This window comes from Mustelus asterias, chromosome 17, assembly GCF_964213995.1.
Source record: "Mustelus asterias chromosome 17, sMusAst1.hap1.1, whole genome shotgun sequence".
Taxonomy (NCBI): Eukaryota; Metazoa; Chordata; class Chondrichthyes; order Carcharhiniformes; family Triakidae; genus Mustelus; species Mustelus asterias.
This window is the reverse complement of record NC_135817.1, coordinates 72,237,872-72,256,285: the sequence shown is the minus strand read 5'-3', so window position 1 is coordinate 72,256,285 and position 18,414 is coordinate 72,237,872. Positions and strand designations below refer to the sequence as shown.

General features: G+C 44.5%; 1 protein-coding gene and 1 long non-coding RNA gene across 3 annotated transcripts in view; one reads left to right on the top strand and one right to left on the bottom strand.

Annotated features, from left to right (window-relative positions):
• LOC144506613 (uncharacterized) overlaps positions 1–18,414 on the bottom strand; it is a 49,272-nt gene that overhangs the window by 16,645 nt on the left and 14,213 nt on the right. The gene's annotated exons all lie outside the window — the stretch shown is intronic.
• The window catches only part of ildr2a (immunoglobulin like domain containing receptor 2a), a 125,579-nt gene that overhangs the window by 101,145 nt on the left and 6,020 nt on the right, over positions 1–18,414 (top strand). The window contains exons 4-8 of one of the 2 annotated variants that reach the window (XM_078232956.1): positions 4,679–4,825; positions 6,977–7,132; positions 7,793–7,906; positions 12,487–12,682; positions 16,042–16,687. In XM_078232956.1, the coding sequence (XP_078089082.1) occupies positions 4,679–4,825; positions 6,977–7,132; positions 7,793–7,906; positions 12,487–12,682; positions 16,042–16,687 (1,259 nt within the window). Of the gene's footprint in view, positions 1–4,678; positions 4,826–6,976; positions 7,133–7,792; positions 7,913–12,486; positions 12,683–16,041; positions 16,688–18,414 lie in introns of both variants that reach the window. The other variant, XM_078232955.1, reaches the window with a different exon arrangement.

Below are 18,414 nucleotides of genomic sequence, written 5' to 3'. Positions count from 1 at the left end.
CCAGGGACCCAGGGTCGATTCCGGCCTTGGGTCACTGTCTGCGTGGAGTTTGCACTTTCTCCCCGTGTCTGCATAGGTTTCCTCCGGGTGCTCTGGTTTCCTCCCACAGTCCAAAGGTGTGCGGGTTAGGTTGATTGGCTAAATTGACCCTAGTGTCAGGGGGATTAGCAGGGTAAATATGTGGGGCTACAGGAATAGGGCCTGGGTGGGATTGTGGTAGAGCAGACTCGATGGGCTGAATGGCCTCCTTCTGCACTGTAGGGATTCTATGATCTTCTAACCTGTTTTTCGTGATATTGGTTGAGGGATAAACGCTGACAAGGACACTGGAGGAAACTTCCCTATCAATTCTTCCAAAGAAAACCATGGGATCATTCATGTCTACCTGAGGGAGCAGGCAAGGGAGTTGAATAATATGGTCCAAAAACAGTCTGTCCTGCACCCGTGCTGTTGTATTATCATGCACGATGACCTCCAGTCACATTCTCAATGTCATTGCGCCCAATCCAGCCTAGAAATTGGGGACCTGCCTGCATTATTCACATCAATTGAATATTTTAGCTGGTTATTGTCTCAAATAATATGTGCTGGAAGCAATAAAACACTTGGAGCATGTGATTCATGCCAGGTAAAGATTTTTGTTTTTTAACAGTTAGCTTGTAAGTCCTGGTTTTAGTTATAGTTTATTTATTAGTCACAAGTAAGGCTTACATTAACACTGCAATGAAGTTACTGTGAAATTCCCCGAGTTGCCACAGTCCGGCACCTGTTTGGGTCAATGCACCTAACCAGTCTCCAGCTGAGTCCTGCGTTTAAACTCAGCAGTTCAGGGAGCTGTGACTGCTAACAGTGTTTGATGTGGAAAATGGAGCTCCCATGTTATATTTTTCTTATTTTGAGGCCTCATTCTTCCTGTTGAGAGGCGAATTTAGATCTTCAACAGATCCTCTGCATTTTTACCAGGGAAAATATGGGAATAATAGTCTCTCTGGGAGACACATCCTCGAGTGAGGAGGCGAGAAGGAGATTGAGAGTGAGAGGAAGAGGAAGAAGGGCAGATTGAGAGTCTAGGATGCACTGATGGTCCATGAGAATGGCAGAACATCATGAAGCCATCATGAGTTGTCAACAGAGGCACAGAAGGACATCTGCTACCCGATGTGTACATAGGCAGAGAAAGAGCTATCTTCAGATGGCCAAGATACGATGCCAGAAGAGGCTCTCGCTCTGAAGGCCTGTCTTTCTGACATGCAGAGAGGGGAGATCTTTTCCATCTGCATTTTGTTTTATTCGTTGCTGGCTGGGCCATCCCTGAGGGAAGTCAACCACAGTAAGAAGTCTCACAACACCAGGTTAAAGTCCAACAGGTTTATTTGGCAGCACAAGCTTTCGGAGTCTCGCTCCTTCTTCAGGTGAGTGAGGAGTTGTGTTCACAAACAGGGCATATACAGACACAAACTCAATTTACAAAATAATGGTTGGAATGCGAGTCTTTACAGGCAATCAAGTCTTAAAGGTACAGACAATGTGAGTGGAGAGAGGACCAAACACAGGTTAAAGAGATGTGTATTGTCTCCAGACAGGACAGTTAGTGAGATTTTGCAAGCCCAGGCAAGTCGTGGGGGTTACAGATAGTGTGACATGAACCCAAGATCCCGGTTGAGGCTGTCCTCATCTGTGTGGAACTTGGCTATCAGTTTCTGCTCAGCGATTCTGTGTTGTCGTGTGTCGTGAAGGCCGCCTTGGAGAATGCTTACCCGAAGATCAGAGGCTGAATGCCCGTGACTGCTGAAGTGTTCCCTGACAGGAAGGGAACACTCCTGCTTGACGATTGTTGTGCGATGTTCATTCATCCGTTGTCGTAGCGTCTGCATAGTTTCCCCAATGTACCATGCCTTGGGACATCCTTTCCTGCAGCGTATCAGGTAGACAACGTTGGCCGAGTCGCAAGAGTATGTACTGTGTACCTGGTGGATGATGTTCTCACGCTATGGCATCCGTGTCGATGATCTGGCACATCTTGCAGAGGTTGCTGTGGCAGTGTTGTGTGGTGTCGTGGTCACTGTTCTCCTGAAGGCTGGGTAGTTTGTTGCGGACAATGGTTTGTTTGAGGTTGTGCGGTTGTTTGAAGGCAAGAAGTGGGGGTGTGGGGATGGCCTTGGCGAGATGTTCGTCTTCATCGATGACGTGTTGAAGGCTCCAGAGAAGATGTCATAGCTTCTCCGCTCCGGGGAAGTACTGGACGATGAAGGGTACTCTGTCCGCTGTGTCCCGTGTTTGTCTTCTGAGGAGGTTGGTGAAGTTTTTCACTGTGGCGCGTCAGAACTGTCGATCGATGAGTCAAGCGCCATATCCTGTTCTTATGAGGACGCCCTCAGAGGTGGCAGGCTCAGAGGTGGCGAGGGGAGTGGAGGATCGGGAAAATAGCAGAGTGCCACGTTAGGACAGCTCCCTGGCGCATTCCCACTGCTGGGCAAGTTTCAAAGCAATGGGCAGGGAGACTGATTGGCTCCCCACTGAACAGACGCAGGCTGCAAACGTGAATGATTACGGCCCCAATTCAGGGCAATATTACCAGCTAGCCAATATTTTGCCCGCAGTAGAGTGGCCACTGTGTCTCGTGCAGAGGCTGCCAGCTTAACGGAGCCAGTCTCCCTGTGGCACTCTGAGAGTCACTGGAACTGAGCGTCCGTACCCCAGGATTGGAGCTGTGGGCAGGAGAGTCAGCCCCTGTGATCCCAATATGTCATCTGGCGGAGTTTCCCCTCCAATCTGAGGGGCGTGCCCACTTAGTCCTTCTTAAATTTTACTTCACAGCCACCGCCTGTATTGCGCTAAAACACATGCTAAACGCAAACTTGTTAAGCAAAAATCACTTTCTGATGTCCTAAGGGTAGGTTGCATTCCTGAGTCTGTCCACGGAGGAAGCTTGGCACCCTGAGAATGGGTGGCCACATGACATGGATGGACACCTCCACAGTCTGGGCCAAAACACTCAACCTCTCTGGTATACCTATCCTGTTTAACATTTAACGTTTACCTTGGGACAGGTTACATTGAAAGGAAAGGATAATTGTATGTAATTCTGACAACTAATCCCCTGTGTTTTTCAGTGTTGCTGGTGGGTATTTATCACCATATATTTTCATCATAGAACATAGAACATGGAAAAACTACAGCACAAACAGGCCCTTCGGCCCACAAGTTGCGCCGGTTGTGTCCCTACCTACCTAGGCTTATAAATAGACTTACCTATAGCCCTCAATCCTATTAAATTCAGAAATAAAACAAGATAAAACTTTTAAATAAATAAAAATAAAATAAAGTTTATTTATTAGTCACAAGTAAGGCTTACATTAACACTGCAATGAAGTTACTGTGAAATTCCCCTAGTCGCCACAGTCCGGCGCCTGTTTGGGTCAATGCACCCTAACCAGCACGTCTTTCATACTGTGGGAGGAAACTGGAGCACCCGGAGGAAACCCACGCAGACACGGGGAGAACATGCAAACTCCACAGAAACAGTGACCCAAGCCGGGAATCGAACCTGGCGCTGTGAAGCAGCAGTGCGAACCATTGTGCTACCGTGTTATTGGTGTTTGTTCCCCCAATCTTCCCGTGGGCCCCTGCGTTACAACTACATGCTGCTGCATTTTCTCCAGTTAGGAGAGGGGGAGGACCTGAACTTTACATAGGCCAGTCTTGAAGGATGTCTGGTATTCTCCAGTATATGAAGTCAACCACATGTGAGCTCTTCTTAATGCTTTAACTCTGACTTTATTAAGAAAACGTATTAAAGCCACAGTAACCTGGGTTCCTTTCAGAGCTTTGCAAGTCAGCAACCCTGTGGCATGCCATATCAGACTGCCTCAGGCTATATCCCAGGTGTGAGCTCGGATGGCTGAGCACAGCCAGGGCAATAGGACAGGCACTATAATTGCCCTCACTGGCTCCTGAGAAGAAAACTAGTTAGAGGTCTCATGCCAATCACTCTCAAGTGTCCGTTTTGTACAGAGCTTTCTTCTGGATGTTGCAGGAGGTCACAGTCAGCTATGATTCCCTCCCTGCTGACATTTACTGTGCAGTTTAACAGGAAGAAAGAAAGCGGCTTTTCTGTGTGGATCTAACAGGTTTGAGACTGAAATAAGAGTCCCAGATTTCACAGAGTAGACATCTGACTATTCCTCCCAGAATCCAAACAAAAACAGTATCATTAGAAAAGTGGCTCTGGAGGTTTCCCTGTGGAATTAGTTCCCAGTGTGAATGACTGACATCAGGAGAAGGGGGATGGATTAACCATTGTGGAATCTTCCTCAGCTTTTTACCGGCTATCATGAAATCTATCAATGGTGAATCATTCTCTAATAAAGCTTCAGCATTTAATGTAAACATGCCATCCCTTGCAAATGGCTTAAACTTTATAGAAATGCTATTTAATTAAATATTTTACCAAACAGCTTTAGAAAGATTGATGGAAGCACTTTATTTATCAGCAAACACAACAATTTAAAGCAATTATGAATAATCCAGCAGTGCAATGAGGGATAAAAATCTAATTGAAGGACGCCATAACATGTGAATAAGATATGAGAACTATAATGTTATTTTATCATTGCAATCAGCCAGATGATCAAATTCTTTATTGTATAATTTAATTTATTAATTTTTTGTATTGCAGAATGGGCATTTGTTGGTTTAGTGCTCTCAGGATCTCTTATATTCCTTATCCTGCTCGGCGTATGCTGGTGCCAGTGCTGTCCTCACACGTGCTGTTGCTATGTCCGCTGCCCATGTTGTCCAGAGTCCTGCTGTTGCCCTCGAGCCCGTAAGTACACCTTTCCCTTTCAGTACCTTTAACGGGATTTCAGGAATGCTTATTTAGTTAAAAATGTAAGAATAATAGGGCTGTGTGGTTGCTCATAATCTTCAGGAACGACACTCACTAAGGAGTGAGATGGTCTCGGTTTCCTCTCTGCCCAACTACACGACTGTGCTTGGGAAAAGAATAGTTTTGTGGGTTACAAACAAAAAGATGCATAAACTATGCACTGATCGAAGCAGAAACCGTGTTGGCTAGATATTGCTATGAAGCTGGCTGAACACGTGTAAAAGAACGATTTTGGACGGGATTTTCCGGGCCAAAACCGGAAAATCCCGCTTGAGGTCAACGGACCTTTGCATGGTCCACCCCCGCCCACTACGATTCCCATGGCGGGCGGGACAGGAGAATTCCCTTGCTTACCTTCCAAATGCTTTCCTTTCATATTATAAACTAAAATAACACAACATATATCATGTCGACTCATGAGACAGGAGAAATCAACTCATAAAGCTCTCTAGATATCAGGTTGTACAAGAATTAATATCAAATTTTGCAAAAATGCCCCACCACTTGTAAACAAATTATGCAAAGATCACTGAAATATCAAAGTGACTAAGTTAACTATAAATCGAAATGGTGGAAGCTGTACTTGGCTGATTTATGTCAGTAAAGTTAGAGGGTGGCATGGTGGCACAGTGGTTAACACTGCTGCCTCACAGCGCCAGGGTCCCTGGTTCAATTCCGGCCTCGGGTCACTGTTTGTGTGGAGTTTGCATGTTCTCCCCGTGTCTGCGTGGGTTTCCTCCGGGTGCTCCGGTTTCCTCCCACAGTCCAAAGATGTGCGGGTTAGGTTGATTGGCCATGCTAAATTGACCCTAGTGTCGGGGGGATTAGCAGGGTAAATATGTGCAGTTACGGGAGTGGGGCATGGGTGGGATTGTGGTCGGTACCAACTCGGTGGGCCAAATGGCCTCCTTCTGCACTGTAGAGATTCTATGATTCTCTATCAATGGTAGGGTTCTGAAGACTGTGGAGGAACAGAGAGATCTTGGGGTCCATATCCACAGATCTCTAAAGGTTGCCACTCAAGTGGATAGAGCTGTGAAGAAGGCCTATAGTGTGTTAGCTTTTATTAACAGGGGGTTGGAGTTTAAGAGCCGTGGGGTTATGCTGCAACTGTACAGGACCTTGGTGAGACCGCATTTGGAATATTGCGTGCAGTTCTGGTCACCTCACTATAAGAAGGATGTGGAAGCGCTGGAGAGAGTGCAGAGGAGATTTACCAGGATGCTGCCTGGTTTGGAGTGTCGGTCTTATGAGGAAAGGTTGAGGGAGCTGGGGCTGTTCTCTCTGGAGCGGAGGAGATTGAGGGGAGACTTAATAGAGGTTTATAAAATGATGAAGGGGATAGATCGAGTGAACGTTCAAAGACTATTTCCTCGGGTGGATGGAGCTATTACAAGGGGGCATAACTATAGGGTTCATGGTGGGAGATATAGGAAGGATATCAGAGGTAGGTTCTTCACGCAGAGAGTGGTTGGGGTGTGGAATGGACTGCCTGCAGTGATAGTGGAGTCAGACATTTTAGGAACATTTAAGCGGTTATTGGATAGGCACATGGAGCACACCAGGATGGTAGGGAGTGGGATAGCTTGATCTTGGTTTCAGATGAAGGTCAGCACAACATCGTGGGCCGAAGGGCCTGTTCTGTGCTGTACTGTTCTATGTTCTATGTAACAAAAGTCTGGATATCACACAAACAATTGTGCAAGTTGTGGTGAACCACTGTTACTACATGTATGTGCCTGGACACACCCATGCTGCACCTGGCCTGAGACTCCTCCCTTTCCACCTGAGACCCCTCCCTTTCCACCCAGAGTGGGATATAAAGGTGATGGTCCCTCCTCCTCGCCTCAGTCTAGACCAGGTCAGCTACAAGGGTGTGCTCCTGTTCTCTGTGAATAAAAGCCTATTCGTTTCCCTCACTCTCAGAAGTCTTCGCGTCGTAATTGATAGTGCATCACAAGTACATGCGATGCTCAGTAACAATCAGTCCTTTGTCAAACAAGAAAGAAAAATCAATATGCTTGTAGGCAACAAGACCTTTATAAATTAAAAGAGAAATGTTTAACGTTATTTATTTCTCTTTACCAGTGTATGCAGCTGGAAAAGCAGTGAAAGCTGGACATCTTCCCAATGTTGCAGCTTATCCACCATACTACATCCCGAGGGTACCCATCTCACCAAGTGTAATTGACACAAAGCCTCTGCCTCCAACTGCACGAGTGGACCATGATATGGGGGGATCTGGTAAGAAAAACGTCCGTTCAAAGCAAAGATCATCAAATTTTGTCTGTAGATGGATAATTGACTAAAAAAACATATTCCAGAAAAATCTCCAAACACAACTACATAGCAAAAGCCAGTAGTAATGATACAAGTCAGCAACTACTATCCACAGTTTGCCTTTTTTCATTCCCTCAACCATTCTTTCTTCCCTGTCCTGGGTTTTATCTGTTTCACCCAATCCCCCCTCCATTTGCTCAGGAGTCAGAGGAACCCCCTTCCCACAGGGAGAGGGAGGGAGATGGCGTCAACTGCACCTGTGGCCTGTGGTTTGAATTTAGTAAGAGTTTTAACAACACCAGGTTAAAGTCCAACAGGTTTATTTGGTAGCAAATACCATTAGCTTTTGGAGCGCTGCTCCTTCGTCAGATGGAGTGGAAATGTGCTCTCAAACAGGGGGGGCACAGAGACACAAAATCAAGTTACAGAATACTGATTAGAATGCGAATCCCTACAGCCAGCCAGATCTTAAAGATACAGACAATGTGGGTGGAGGGAACAATTTAAAGCAGAGTGGAGTATTCCTGCTCCTCCCAGCTCCACATTCTGGAAACCATTACTAGAGATTAATCTAAGAGCAGATCCCTGTAACACAACTATTCCTTTTCTCTCTTTCTTCTATAGTCCGTAGCGGTTACAGGATTCAAGCCAACAAAGAACAAGACTCCATGAAGGTCCTTTATTATGTGGAAAAGGAGCTGGCACAGTTTGACCCCTCCCGGAGAAAATATGAACAATGTACAGGTTATATCTATTAAGATATATTTGAGGCACGGTTAGGATGGCTTTTTTCTAGAAATATAATAGCTCAGCAAAAATGCTAACTTCACGGAGAGTATGGCCGGGATTTTACTGGCTTGCCCTGCCCATTGGTGGGTGGAGCGCGCTGGTAAAATTCCACGAGAGCCGAGAAATCAGAATCACGCCAGATTTCTCAGCTTGTATAAAAGCCGGATTTCCGGTGAGGTCAGCCTCTCAGCAGAAATGGGCGAGAGGCTGAATAAATTATGTTAATTTATTACAATGCTGATTTAAATGGTATTAGCGAGCCTGGCACTGAATCGTCCCGGGTTGCTTGCCTTTATGGCCTCGCCGAGAGAACTTCTTTCCGGCGAGTAAAACACCTGCTCCCCATGCACGGGGAATAGTCTTGTTGGCCTCACCTATAGAACCGGAGGTCATTGAAGTCCCCCGGGGAGACTGAGGGCAAGGAGAGGTGCCCCTTGGGCAGTGGCAACCTGACAGTGCCACCCTGGTACTTTGGCACTGCCAGCCTGGCATTTCTGTAATGTCCACCATTGGCACTGTTCACCAGGCATTGCCTAGGGGTGGAGCCTATTGGGATGGGGCCTGAAGGGACAGCCCAATCGAGGAGGAGGGGACCACTGCACACTCTGCCTGCGATCGGATCGGGGTGGTGGGGGAGGGGGGAGCTCTCTCTGCAAATGTGATTGATGGGGGGAGGGGGGAGAGGGAGGGGGGGCCTGCTGCCACTCTGCAGGTGATTGGATCGGTGGGGAAGGGGTGGCACGCTCTGCATTGTGATCATTGCAGGGAGGTGCAATCGGTTTGGACGCCGGTGGGGGCAGTGAGGGCTGGAGTTCGGGTAGTGTGAGGCTCGTGATTGGCCGCAGGCCCCTGCAATTGTGAACGGGGCGGGGGGGGGGGGGGGGGGGGGGTTTGTTCAGGGTACCTGTGGCAGCAGGGCATGACAGCTCTCTCTGTCTGTCAGACCTCTGCTGTTGCTGTTGCGCATGTGCAGAATCAGAGGTCTGCACATGTGCAATAGCTCCCTCTGCAGTTGCTATTGAGCATGTGCAGACACAAAGGTCCCTCTTCAGGATGGCTGGCGAAGAAACCGTCTGGGCCATTGTTCCATGCACGATGTAGACAAGATTGGGCATGAAAGCTCACCCAAAAAAACGGATCTGCAATTCTCCCATTTTTACGCTAGCTGGACACTTAGAATCATTCTAGTAAAATTCCACTCTTTAAGCCATCTTGTTTCTTCCTTCAATTTGCAATATCATGGTTAATTGAGCACAATTAGTTCTTAACATAGCTAATTATTTCATGTTTTCCCTGAATCAAATAAATACAAGCACCACTATCCAAATCTACTGGATTTTATAGTGTTCATTTTGAAATGGTATACAGTGACCCATCTATCAACTTATCTATGTGGTAATTATATTCAAGTGGTTAGCATTAAGCAAAGCCACTGAAATTCCTTGAGAGTTTTCATGGTCTTCTGTTATATCTGGAGTTGTAAACTGTCCCTACCTTCCCTACCAAACCAAACCCACCCCACCCCTCCCGCTAACTTTGCCGTACAATTGAGGGGACAAAATTAATCATCAGTTATTGTTGTTGTGGAAGTCACTCATTTGCATTTTTGGTGGGAAAATGCATAGAATCACGCAATACAATCTCCAAAACGCCTGCATAATTTTGTTTTTAATTCACTCATGGGTCGCTGGCTGGCCAACATTTATTGCCCATCCCTAGTTGCCCTTGGAGGGCAGTTGAGGGTCAACTACATTGCCAATCGACAATGGTTTCGTGGTCATCGGTAGATTCGTAATTCCAGACATTTTTTTTTATTGAATTCAAATTCCACCATCTGCCGTGGCGGGATTCAAACTCGGGTCCCCAGAACATTAGCTGAGTTTCTGGATTAATAATACCACTAGGCCATTGCCTCCCCAAATCTTGGAATCTGTAATAATAAACTGATTGACTTGTTCACTGTAAACCAACAGCCCTGCTTGTTACCTCGAAGGCTAAAGAATTCAATTTGTTCTGTCATCCCAAAACTCAGAAGATAAACTGAATGTCACAATGGCCAGATGACAATGTTTGGACACAACTTCGAAATTTGCAAATGACATGAAACTTGGAAGTGTGGTTAACAGTGAAAAATATGGTAACAGACTTTAAGAGGATATGGCAGCCTCATGGAATGGGTGGACAAGTGACAGATGAGACTCAATACAGAAAGCTGTGAGGTGCTGCATTTTGATAGGAATACTAAAGTGAGGCAGTCCAAGCTAACTGCTACAATTTTAAAAGGAACACAAGGACAGAGAGATTTGGGTGTGTTTCATTATTTTTTGAGGTGACAAGGTCAGTTAACAAAGCAGCTAATAAAGCATATGAATAGAGGCATGGGTGTGGATTTTCGTCTTTGAGGTGGGAATCTCAAATTGGGTCATTTCCCAACATTGTGATCCTGCCTTATGGCCAGCAATGCCCACTTGTGCTACTTTCATTCTGGGGTGATGAGGGTGGGCTGGAGTCAGAGCTGCCACCTCCGAAAGCAGAGCAGAAATGGGCAGATGCCAAAATAGGCAGGTTAGAAGGTATACCTGGGTTCTCGCGGTACTTGAGTTTTAGGCTACCTATCCCTCAACCTCCCTCCATATTTGCAAGCCCCACATATCACTGCATGTCCATTCACCCAGTCTCCAATATGGACAGAATTCATGAGCCCCATATTAAAATTGGGATGCCTTTGAGAAGCTCATGAAACCATCAAAATAAATAAATATCCATTCAAATGCCACACAAAAAAATTAATCATTTTAGGAGTTCATAAAACATCAATCAAATCCCCAGCTATTCAAATTGCGCTTCAAAAATATCCTACTAAAGGGTCACAAAACTGTCAAAATAAACAAATATCCATTCAAAAACCTCTTGAAAAAACATGAACTCTCAGAAGCTTATGGAACTATCACATCTAAGCTCACAGTTCCCTTGATAGTCATATCAATAACATTTGCTGATCTGAATCCATGAATAGACTTTGGTGCTCAGCCTTGCATTCATAATGAGGTTTAATTGCACAACTGTGTGAACAAAACTTCGAGAGCTGAATACATGAAAGACTTTGAAGCAGTGGAACAGATAGATGGTCATCCGTTACACTACTTCAATGCCTGAATAGATGGCTGGCCTGTCAAACAATGAAAAAAAAATTGAAAGTATAGGGTCCAATTGACATAGTAAAATCAAGATCTCAACACTCAAGTAAAAATAACCACCAATGGGAATGGGGGCATGGACTTCTGGAATCAGGCCTACCTGCCATCTTTAAAGTCTATCCACCTCTGTTCCGACATGGACAGAGGCATGAGAATCCAACCCATGGTGTCCAAAGGTGAGGAGGTTATGCTCAACTTTTGGAAACATAGTTTCATCCCAGATCCAGTATTGTGCCCAATTGGGGGACACCATATTTTTAGAGAGGATGTGAATACTTTGGTGAAAGCACGAAAGAGTTTAACTAGAATGGTTCCAGGCATGAGGTATTACAGTTATGTGAATAGACAGGAGATGCTGTGGTTGTTCTCATCGCAGAGGTTAAGCGGAGATTGGATACAGATGTTCAAAATCATGAATTTGGATGTAGTAAATAAAGGGAAACTGTTTCCAATGTCTGAAGGGTCGATAACCAAAGGGTGCAGATCTAAGGTGATTGGCAAAAAAATCAGAAGTAGCATGAGCAAGAGTTTTTATACGCAACAAGTCATTAGGATTTGGGATGGAAACAGATTCAAAGTGGGATTGGCTAAATACGTGAATGAGAAAAGAAATTGCAGAGACGTAGGAAAAGGGCCTGGGAGTGGGGATCAGGGATTTGCTCTTTGAAAGAATAGGTGTAGTCATTTCGCCAACTGGCCTTTATCTTTGCTGTTCCATTCTATGATTCTCCGTAGGGGGGATTCATTCAATGGGAAATATTTAGGCCATTGTTGCCTTCACAGAATTTTGGACAGGTGCCATTCCTGGAAAATGTAAAAATGAGTTGCTCTGAATAATCTTGATTCCATTCCTGAAATGCTGCTGTTTGGAAAATGTGAAGGGTAAACTACATCTCAAACCTGTGATGTGATTTTTAATTTGGTTTGTTTTGAGATGTCACAGTGCAAACGCAAATACTTTCAGAAATATCTCATGTAATTATTAATTTCCAGGTTTTTAAGGATTCCAACACTTTTTTGCTCAAAGGTCCAGGCTCTGGGCAATCCAGTTAGCATTAAATAGTTGCTCCACGAACAGCAGACTGACATTGTGCAAGAGCAGGCGCTCAGCAGATGTCATTGCAGGATTCAGTCAGAGAGCATCTCTGTGGGAAAAGAGCATTTCCCAAAATGGTCTGTTTTCATTTCAATTCAGTATCAGCAGCTGTGATTTGCATTGTTTTGGAAGAATTCTGGGTCGCTTCTGCCTGTTGCCAGTTTGTAATTTAAGCCATCGGATAAAAATTAGAAAAGGAATGTGAATAAATGTTTTACACTTTTTATATTATGCAGCCAGTAACCTGTCAGAGCTGAGCTCACTTCACGATCAGGACACTGATTTTCGCCAGACCTTTTCTCAGGCTCGGAAACAAGTGCTCCCCTCAATTACTGCGCAGGACAATGACTCAGCATTCAGAGCTCAGCTGGCAAGAGGATCGGGACATTTCAAGAGCAGAGAAAAGAGAGACAGTGAGCACTGCACTAGCAGGTACAGCAATGGAACGTTTTAGCTCTTTTTGAAAAAATAAGTCACTTAAAGCATTTATACATTTTTCACAATAACCTGTGCGGCCTCGCAGGAACACTATTAGCCAAGCGTATTCTCAGAGATTATGGGTGGTATCTTGAGCCTGCAATCGCTGTCTGCGAGGTTGCCGGCAGGGGTTTGAGATCCAGAAGTTGCGGTTTTCTCCAGCGAGATCGCAACTTCAGATTTTCCCCGTCCCTCGCTGGTGACATAATCAGGCTCACCCCCATGATGGGCACAAACCTCATTTAAATACATTTTAATGTATTTAATGTATTCATTAAACACCCCCCCCCCCCCCCCCCCCTTCGCCGGGTATTGACCCCCACCCCTCAGTAGATTCAAACCACACCGAAGCGACATCACATCGACATGGTTTACAACAGGTTCACCCAGAAGTGAGCATGGTGTGGAAATCCCTCTGTGGATGTAAAGCCATGTATACCCCCTGTGCCCCAGCACTGCCCTTGGCACAGGTTGGCACCACCAATCTCTAACAAACTTAATATAAAATTCCATCATGTTATGGTCGCTCTTCCCCAGGGGCTCATTTACTACATGTCTATTAATTAACACTGTCTCCTTGCACAATACTGGGTCCAAATTAGCCTGTTCCTTAGTTTGTTCCTCGGCACATGATCTAGGAAACTATCTTGAATACATCCCATTAGTTTGTCTTCCACACTGATATGGCAATTTGTTTTTAGTGGTTTCAGGTCTGAGAACAAAAAGTATTTCATTTGTGCTTGCAACTTTCATATTTGACTTCTGACTTTCAGACATTCCACAACTAACGCAGAACTGAGGTGTGAACTAAAGAACATAAGAACATAAGAACATAAGAAATAGGAGCAGGAGTAGGCCATCTAGCCCCTCGAGCCTGCCCCGCCATTCAATAAGATCATGGCTGATCTGACGTGGATCAGTACCACTTACCCGCCTGATCCCCATAACCCTTAATTCCCTTACCGATCAGGAATCCATCCATCCGCGCTTTAAACATATTCAGCGAGGTAGCCTCCACCACCTCAGTGGGCAGAGAATTCCAGAGATTCACCACCATCTGGGAGAAGAAGTTCCTCCTCAACTCTGTCTTAAACCGACCCCCCTTTATTTTGAGGCTGTGTCCTCTAGTTTTAACTTCCTTACTAAGTGGAAAGAATCTCTCCGCCTCCACCCTATCCAGCCCCCGCATTATCTTATAAGTCTCCATAAGATCCCCCCTCATCCTTCTAAACTCCAACGAGTACAAACCCAATCTCCTCAGCCTCTCCTCATAATCCAAACCCCTCATCTCCGGTATCAACCTGGTGAACCTTCTCTGCACTCCCTCCAATGCCAATATATCCTTCCTCATATAAGGGGACCAATACTGCACACAGTATTCCAGCTGCGGCCTCACCAATGCCCTGTACAGGTGCATCAAGACATCCCTGCTTTTATATTCTATCCCCCTCGCAATATAGGCCAACATCCCATTTGCCTTCTTGATCACCTGTTGTACCTGCAGACTGGGCTTTTGCGTCTCATGCACAAGGACCCCCAGGTCCCTTTGCACGGTAGCATGTTTTAATTTGTTTCCATTGAGATAGTAATCCCATTTGTTATTATTTCCTCCAAAGTGTATAACCTCGCATTTCTCAACGTTATACTCCATTTGCCATATCCTCGCCCACTCACTCAGCCTGTCCAAATCTCTCTGCAGATCTTCTCCGTCCTCCACACGATTCACTTTTCCACTTATCTTTGTGTCGTCTGCAAACTTCGTTACCCTACACTCCGTCCCCTCCTCCAGATCATCTATATAAATGGTAAATAGTTGCGGCCCGAGTACCGATCCCTGCGGCACGCCACTAGTTACCTTCCTCCAACCGGAAAAACACCCATTTATTCCGACTCTTTGCTTCCTGTCGGATAGCCAGTCCCCAATCCACTTTAACACACTACCCCCAACTCCGTGTGCCCTAATCTTCTTCAGTAGCCTTTTATGGGGCACCTTATCAAACGCCTTTTGGAAATCCAAAAACACCGCATCCACCGGTTCTCCTCCATCAACCGCCCTAGTCACATCTTCATAAAAATCCAACATGTTCGTCAAGCACGACTTTCCCCTCATGAATCCATGCTGCGTCTGATTGATCGAACCATTTCTATCTAGATGCCCTGCTATCTCCTCTTTAATAATGGATTCCAGCATTTTCCCTACTACAGACGTTAAGCTGACCGGCCTATAGTTACCCGCCTTTTGTCTCCTTCCTTTTTTAAACAGCGGCGTAACATTAGCCGTTTTCCAATCAACCGGCACTACCCCAGAATGCAACGAGTTTTGATAAATAATCACTAACGCATCCACTATTACCTCTGACATTTCTTTCAATACCCTGGGATGCATTCCATCCGGACCCGGGGACTTATCCACCTTCAGTCCCATTAGTCTACCCAGCACTGCCTCTCTGGTAACATTAATTGTATTAAGTATTTCTCCTGCTGCCAACCCTCTATCGTTAATATTTGGCAAACTATTTGTGTCCTCCACCGTCAAGACCGACACAAAAAACTTATTTAAAGACTCAGCCATATCCTCATTTCCCACTATTAACTCCCCCCTCTCGTCCTCCAAGGGTCCAACATTCACTCTAGCCACTCTATTCCTTTTTATATATTTATAAAAACTTTTACTATCATTTTTTATATTAATTGCTAGCCTAGCTTCATAGTCTATCCTTCCTTTCTTTATCGCTTTCTTAGTCTCTCTTTGTTGTTTCTTAAATTTTTCCCAATCACTTGTTTCTCCACTATTTTTGGCCACTCTGTACGCAGCTGTTTTTATTTTAATACTCTCCTTTATTTCCTTCGTTATCCACGGCTGGTTCTCCCTTTTCTTACAATCCTTGTTTTTTGCTGGAATATATTTTTGCTGAGAACTGAAAAGGATCTCCTTAAAAATCCTCCACTGTTCCTCAGCTATCCTACTTGCCAGCCTGCTCTCCCAGTCTACCTTAGCCAATTCATCCCTCATCCTATCATATTTCCCTCTGTTCAAACAGAGGACACTGGTTTGGGACCAAACTTTCTCCTCTTCCATCTGAATCAGAAATTCGACCATATTGTGGTCACTAGACCCAAGAGGGTCCTTCACAATAATAACTAATATGAATACTGTATGTGCTGTTAGTTTAGTAAAGTTTCTTTTTGCAATGTGTACATTGCACGGAAGTGAATGAACTTTAGTGGAAACAGGTACATCATAAAGCAGGATCTAACTTGGCTTGAATTTCAGCAGAAAGCCACTAAGATTATTCACTTTGACTATTCACCAGGTCACGGTCTAGATCTCGATCTTGTGAAAGACAAAAGATTGATTTCCACGACAAGGACCAAACAAGGTCACTGGATGAACTTGAACAATTCGCTGAATCATACCGTTACAGAGGGAGGAGGGGTAATTCACTGGAGCCAGAACGGTGGGAGAGAAAAGGCTCTGACAGAGGCGAATATTATAGAGCACTCAGAGACCGGTACCATTATCAAGATAGCTCTTTGGATGATTATTACAACAAAAGAAGCCGAAGCAGGAATGAATTGTATGAAACTGACCAGGGACAGATTTATAATAGTCAAAGGAAGAGAGATAGGCAGGAAGAATACCCCCTGAGGTGCACGAATGATGGTGGCAGAGCCTATGATGATGCTTTCATGAACAATATTCTGGAGAGAAAAGTCAAATCCAAATCTTACAATGAAACCTACAGCAGTGAAACCCCTTCCAAAACCAGCCTCAAGCGAGGGAATGACCATTACTATGGAAAACCTCCAAGCTACAGGACAGAAGAGGAAGAGACGCTGCCTCCATACACTGAAATGCACTTGCAAAGGCTGAGGCCTGAAGAAATGGCAGGAAGGGTGTACTACCAGAAAATGGAGTGCACTCATGAGAGGAAAGAACAAGCAAGACAGAAGAAAACTGTGAGTTCAATTATCTTCAAACCGTCTTTGAAAAGAAATGTATTGGTTTAAACTGAGTTTATTCTAGAATTGTGCCTTGTGTTGATGAATTCTTTGCTTGTCAGGTCTGGGAAAAAGAATCATTACTGATATCCACATCCAGGCATCCCACAGTCAGGCATCTCATAGACGCTAATACAGAACATTGTAACTTTATCCAATAATGCCCCTTATGAGGACACACATCTCTGTCAGCCTGTAGTTCCTGGGATTGGTGATTCCTAGGCCTGGATGATTCAAAAAGATCTCAAGTTGATTTGAAATCTTGTTTACAATGGAGTCATCGCAGGGTGCAGTGGGATCCTTCTCATAATCGATTGAATCAGAATAGTGAAGAAATCACATTTTTCTTAAATGTAGACAAAATAGTAGGAATATAATATAATAGTAGGAATACTAGAAGGTGGGTGTTTGACAGAAACATTTCCCTTTTGTTTTTTATCACTTTTGCACTAAAAGGGACATCACATTAAAACACAGGAGGACTGATTCTCAACTTCAGGTGATGAAGTTGATGGAGAGGAAAATTACGTAGCACGTGTAACAAGCAGATAATTCGCCACAACTAACTTTCCGCCTCCACTGACAATATAAACTAGCCTCTGTTGGTTTTAGAAATAGCAGGAATTAGTCAGTAATTTATTTTAATATTTAACATTGTAACTATTGTTGTTGTTCTTTTATGTTTACAAAATATAAATTGTCTCTTTAGTAATATAATTACTCATGAAACATTTGCCAGACAGTTTTTAACCAAAGAAAAAACTGATGGCTGGAATCTTACCACTGTTCACGCCAGTGGGATTTTCCTGTCCCGCCGCAGTGAATGGAGATTTGGTTGGCCACCAAATTCTTCGACTTCGCTGCAGCGGGAGTGTGGCATGAACGGCAAGTAGGATCATGCCCGATCTCTCTTTCTCAGTATGGTGAATTTGTAAAAGCTGTTATGAGTTCCAATTAAGTGAAGAGCAAAAATTAAATCAGCATTATATACATATTGATGTGTATATTAAGAGCTTGGCCTGACTGCAGAGGTATTACATTAGAAAGAAAATAGCACATCTGCCATCAGATCAGCAGAGAACCACCACCAAAGATGATTTAGAAAGACTCCTCCAGAGTCAACAATGCTGGCTACAAGTATGAATGGTTAGTAATGGCTACATTGGCCTCTTCCTTCCAGCTTCAGGCAGATTGTGAAATATTCAGCAACCACAGTCAACAGTCCATGAAGAATCATATAATTTTTACAGCATGGAAGGAGGCCATTTGTCCCATCATGCCTGTGCTGGTTCTCTGCAAGAACAGTTCACCTAGCCCCATTCTCCTGCCTTTTTTCCCTGTGGACCTACAATTTACTTCTCTTCAGATTATGATCCAACTCTCCATAGAATCTGCCTCGGCCATACTCTCAGGCAGTGCTTTCCTGATCTTAACCACTCCCTTCGTAAAATGTCTTCCTCATATCACCATTGCATCTTTTGCCAATCACTGTGTAGTGGTTTCTCTGTTCCTATCAATGCTACACAATATGTTTACCACAATAATGCTGAGTTCCACAGCACTATTAACTCCTGCATAATACAGAATATTCTGCAGTCTATGTAGTGCATCAAAGCAGGTTCACAATTAAACAAGGCACATTCAAACATATTTGACCTTTCTTGCTTGCCAACATAGTAAAATTC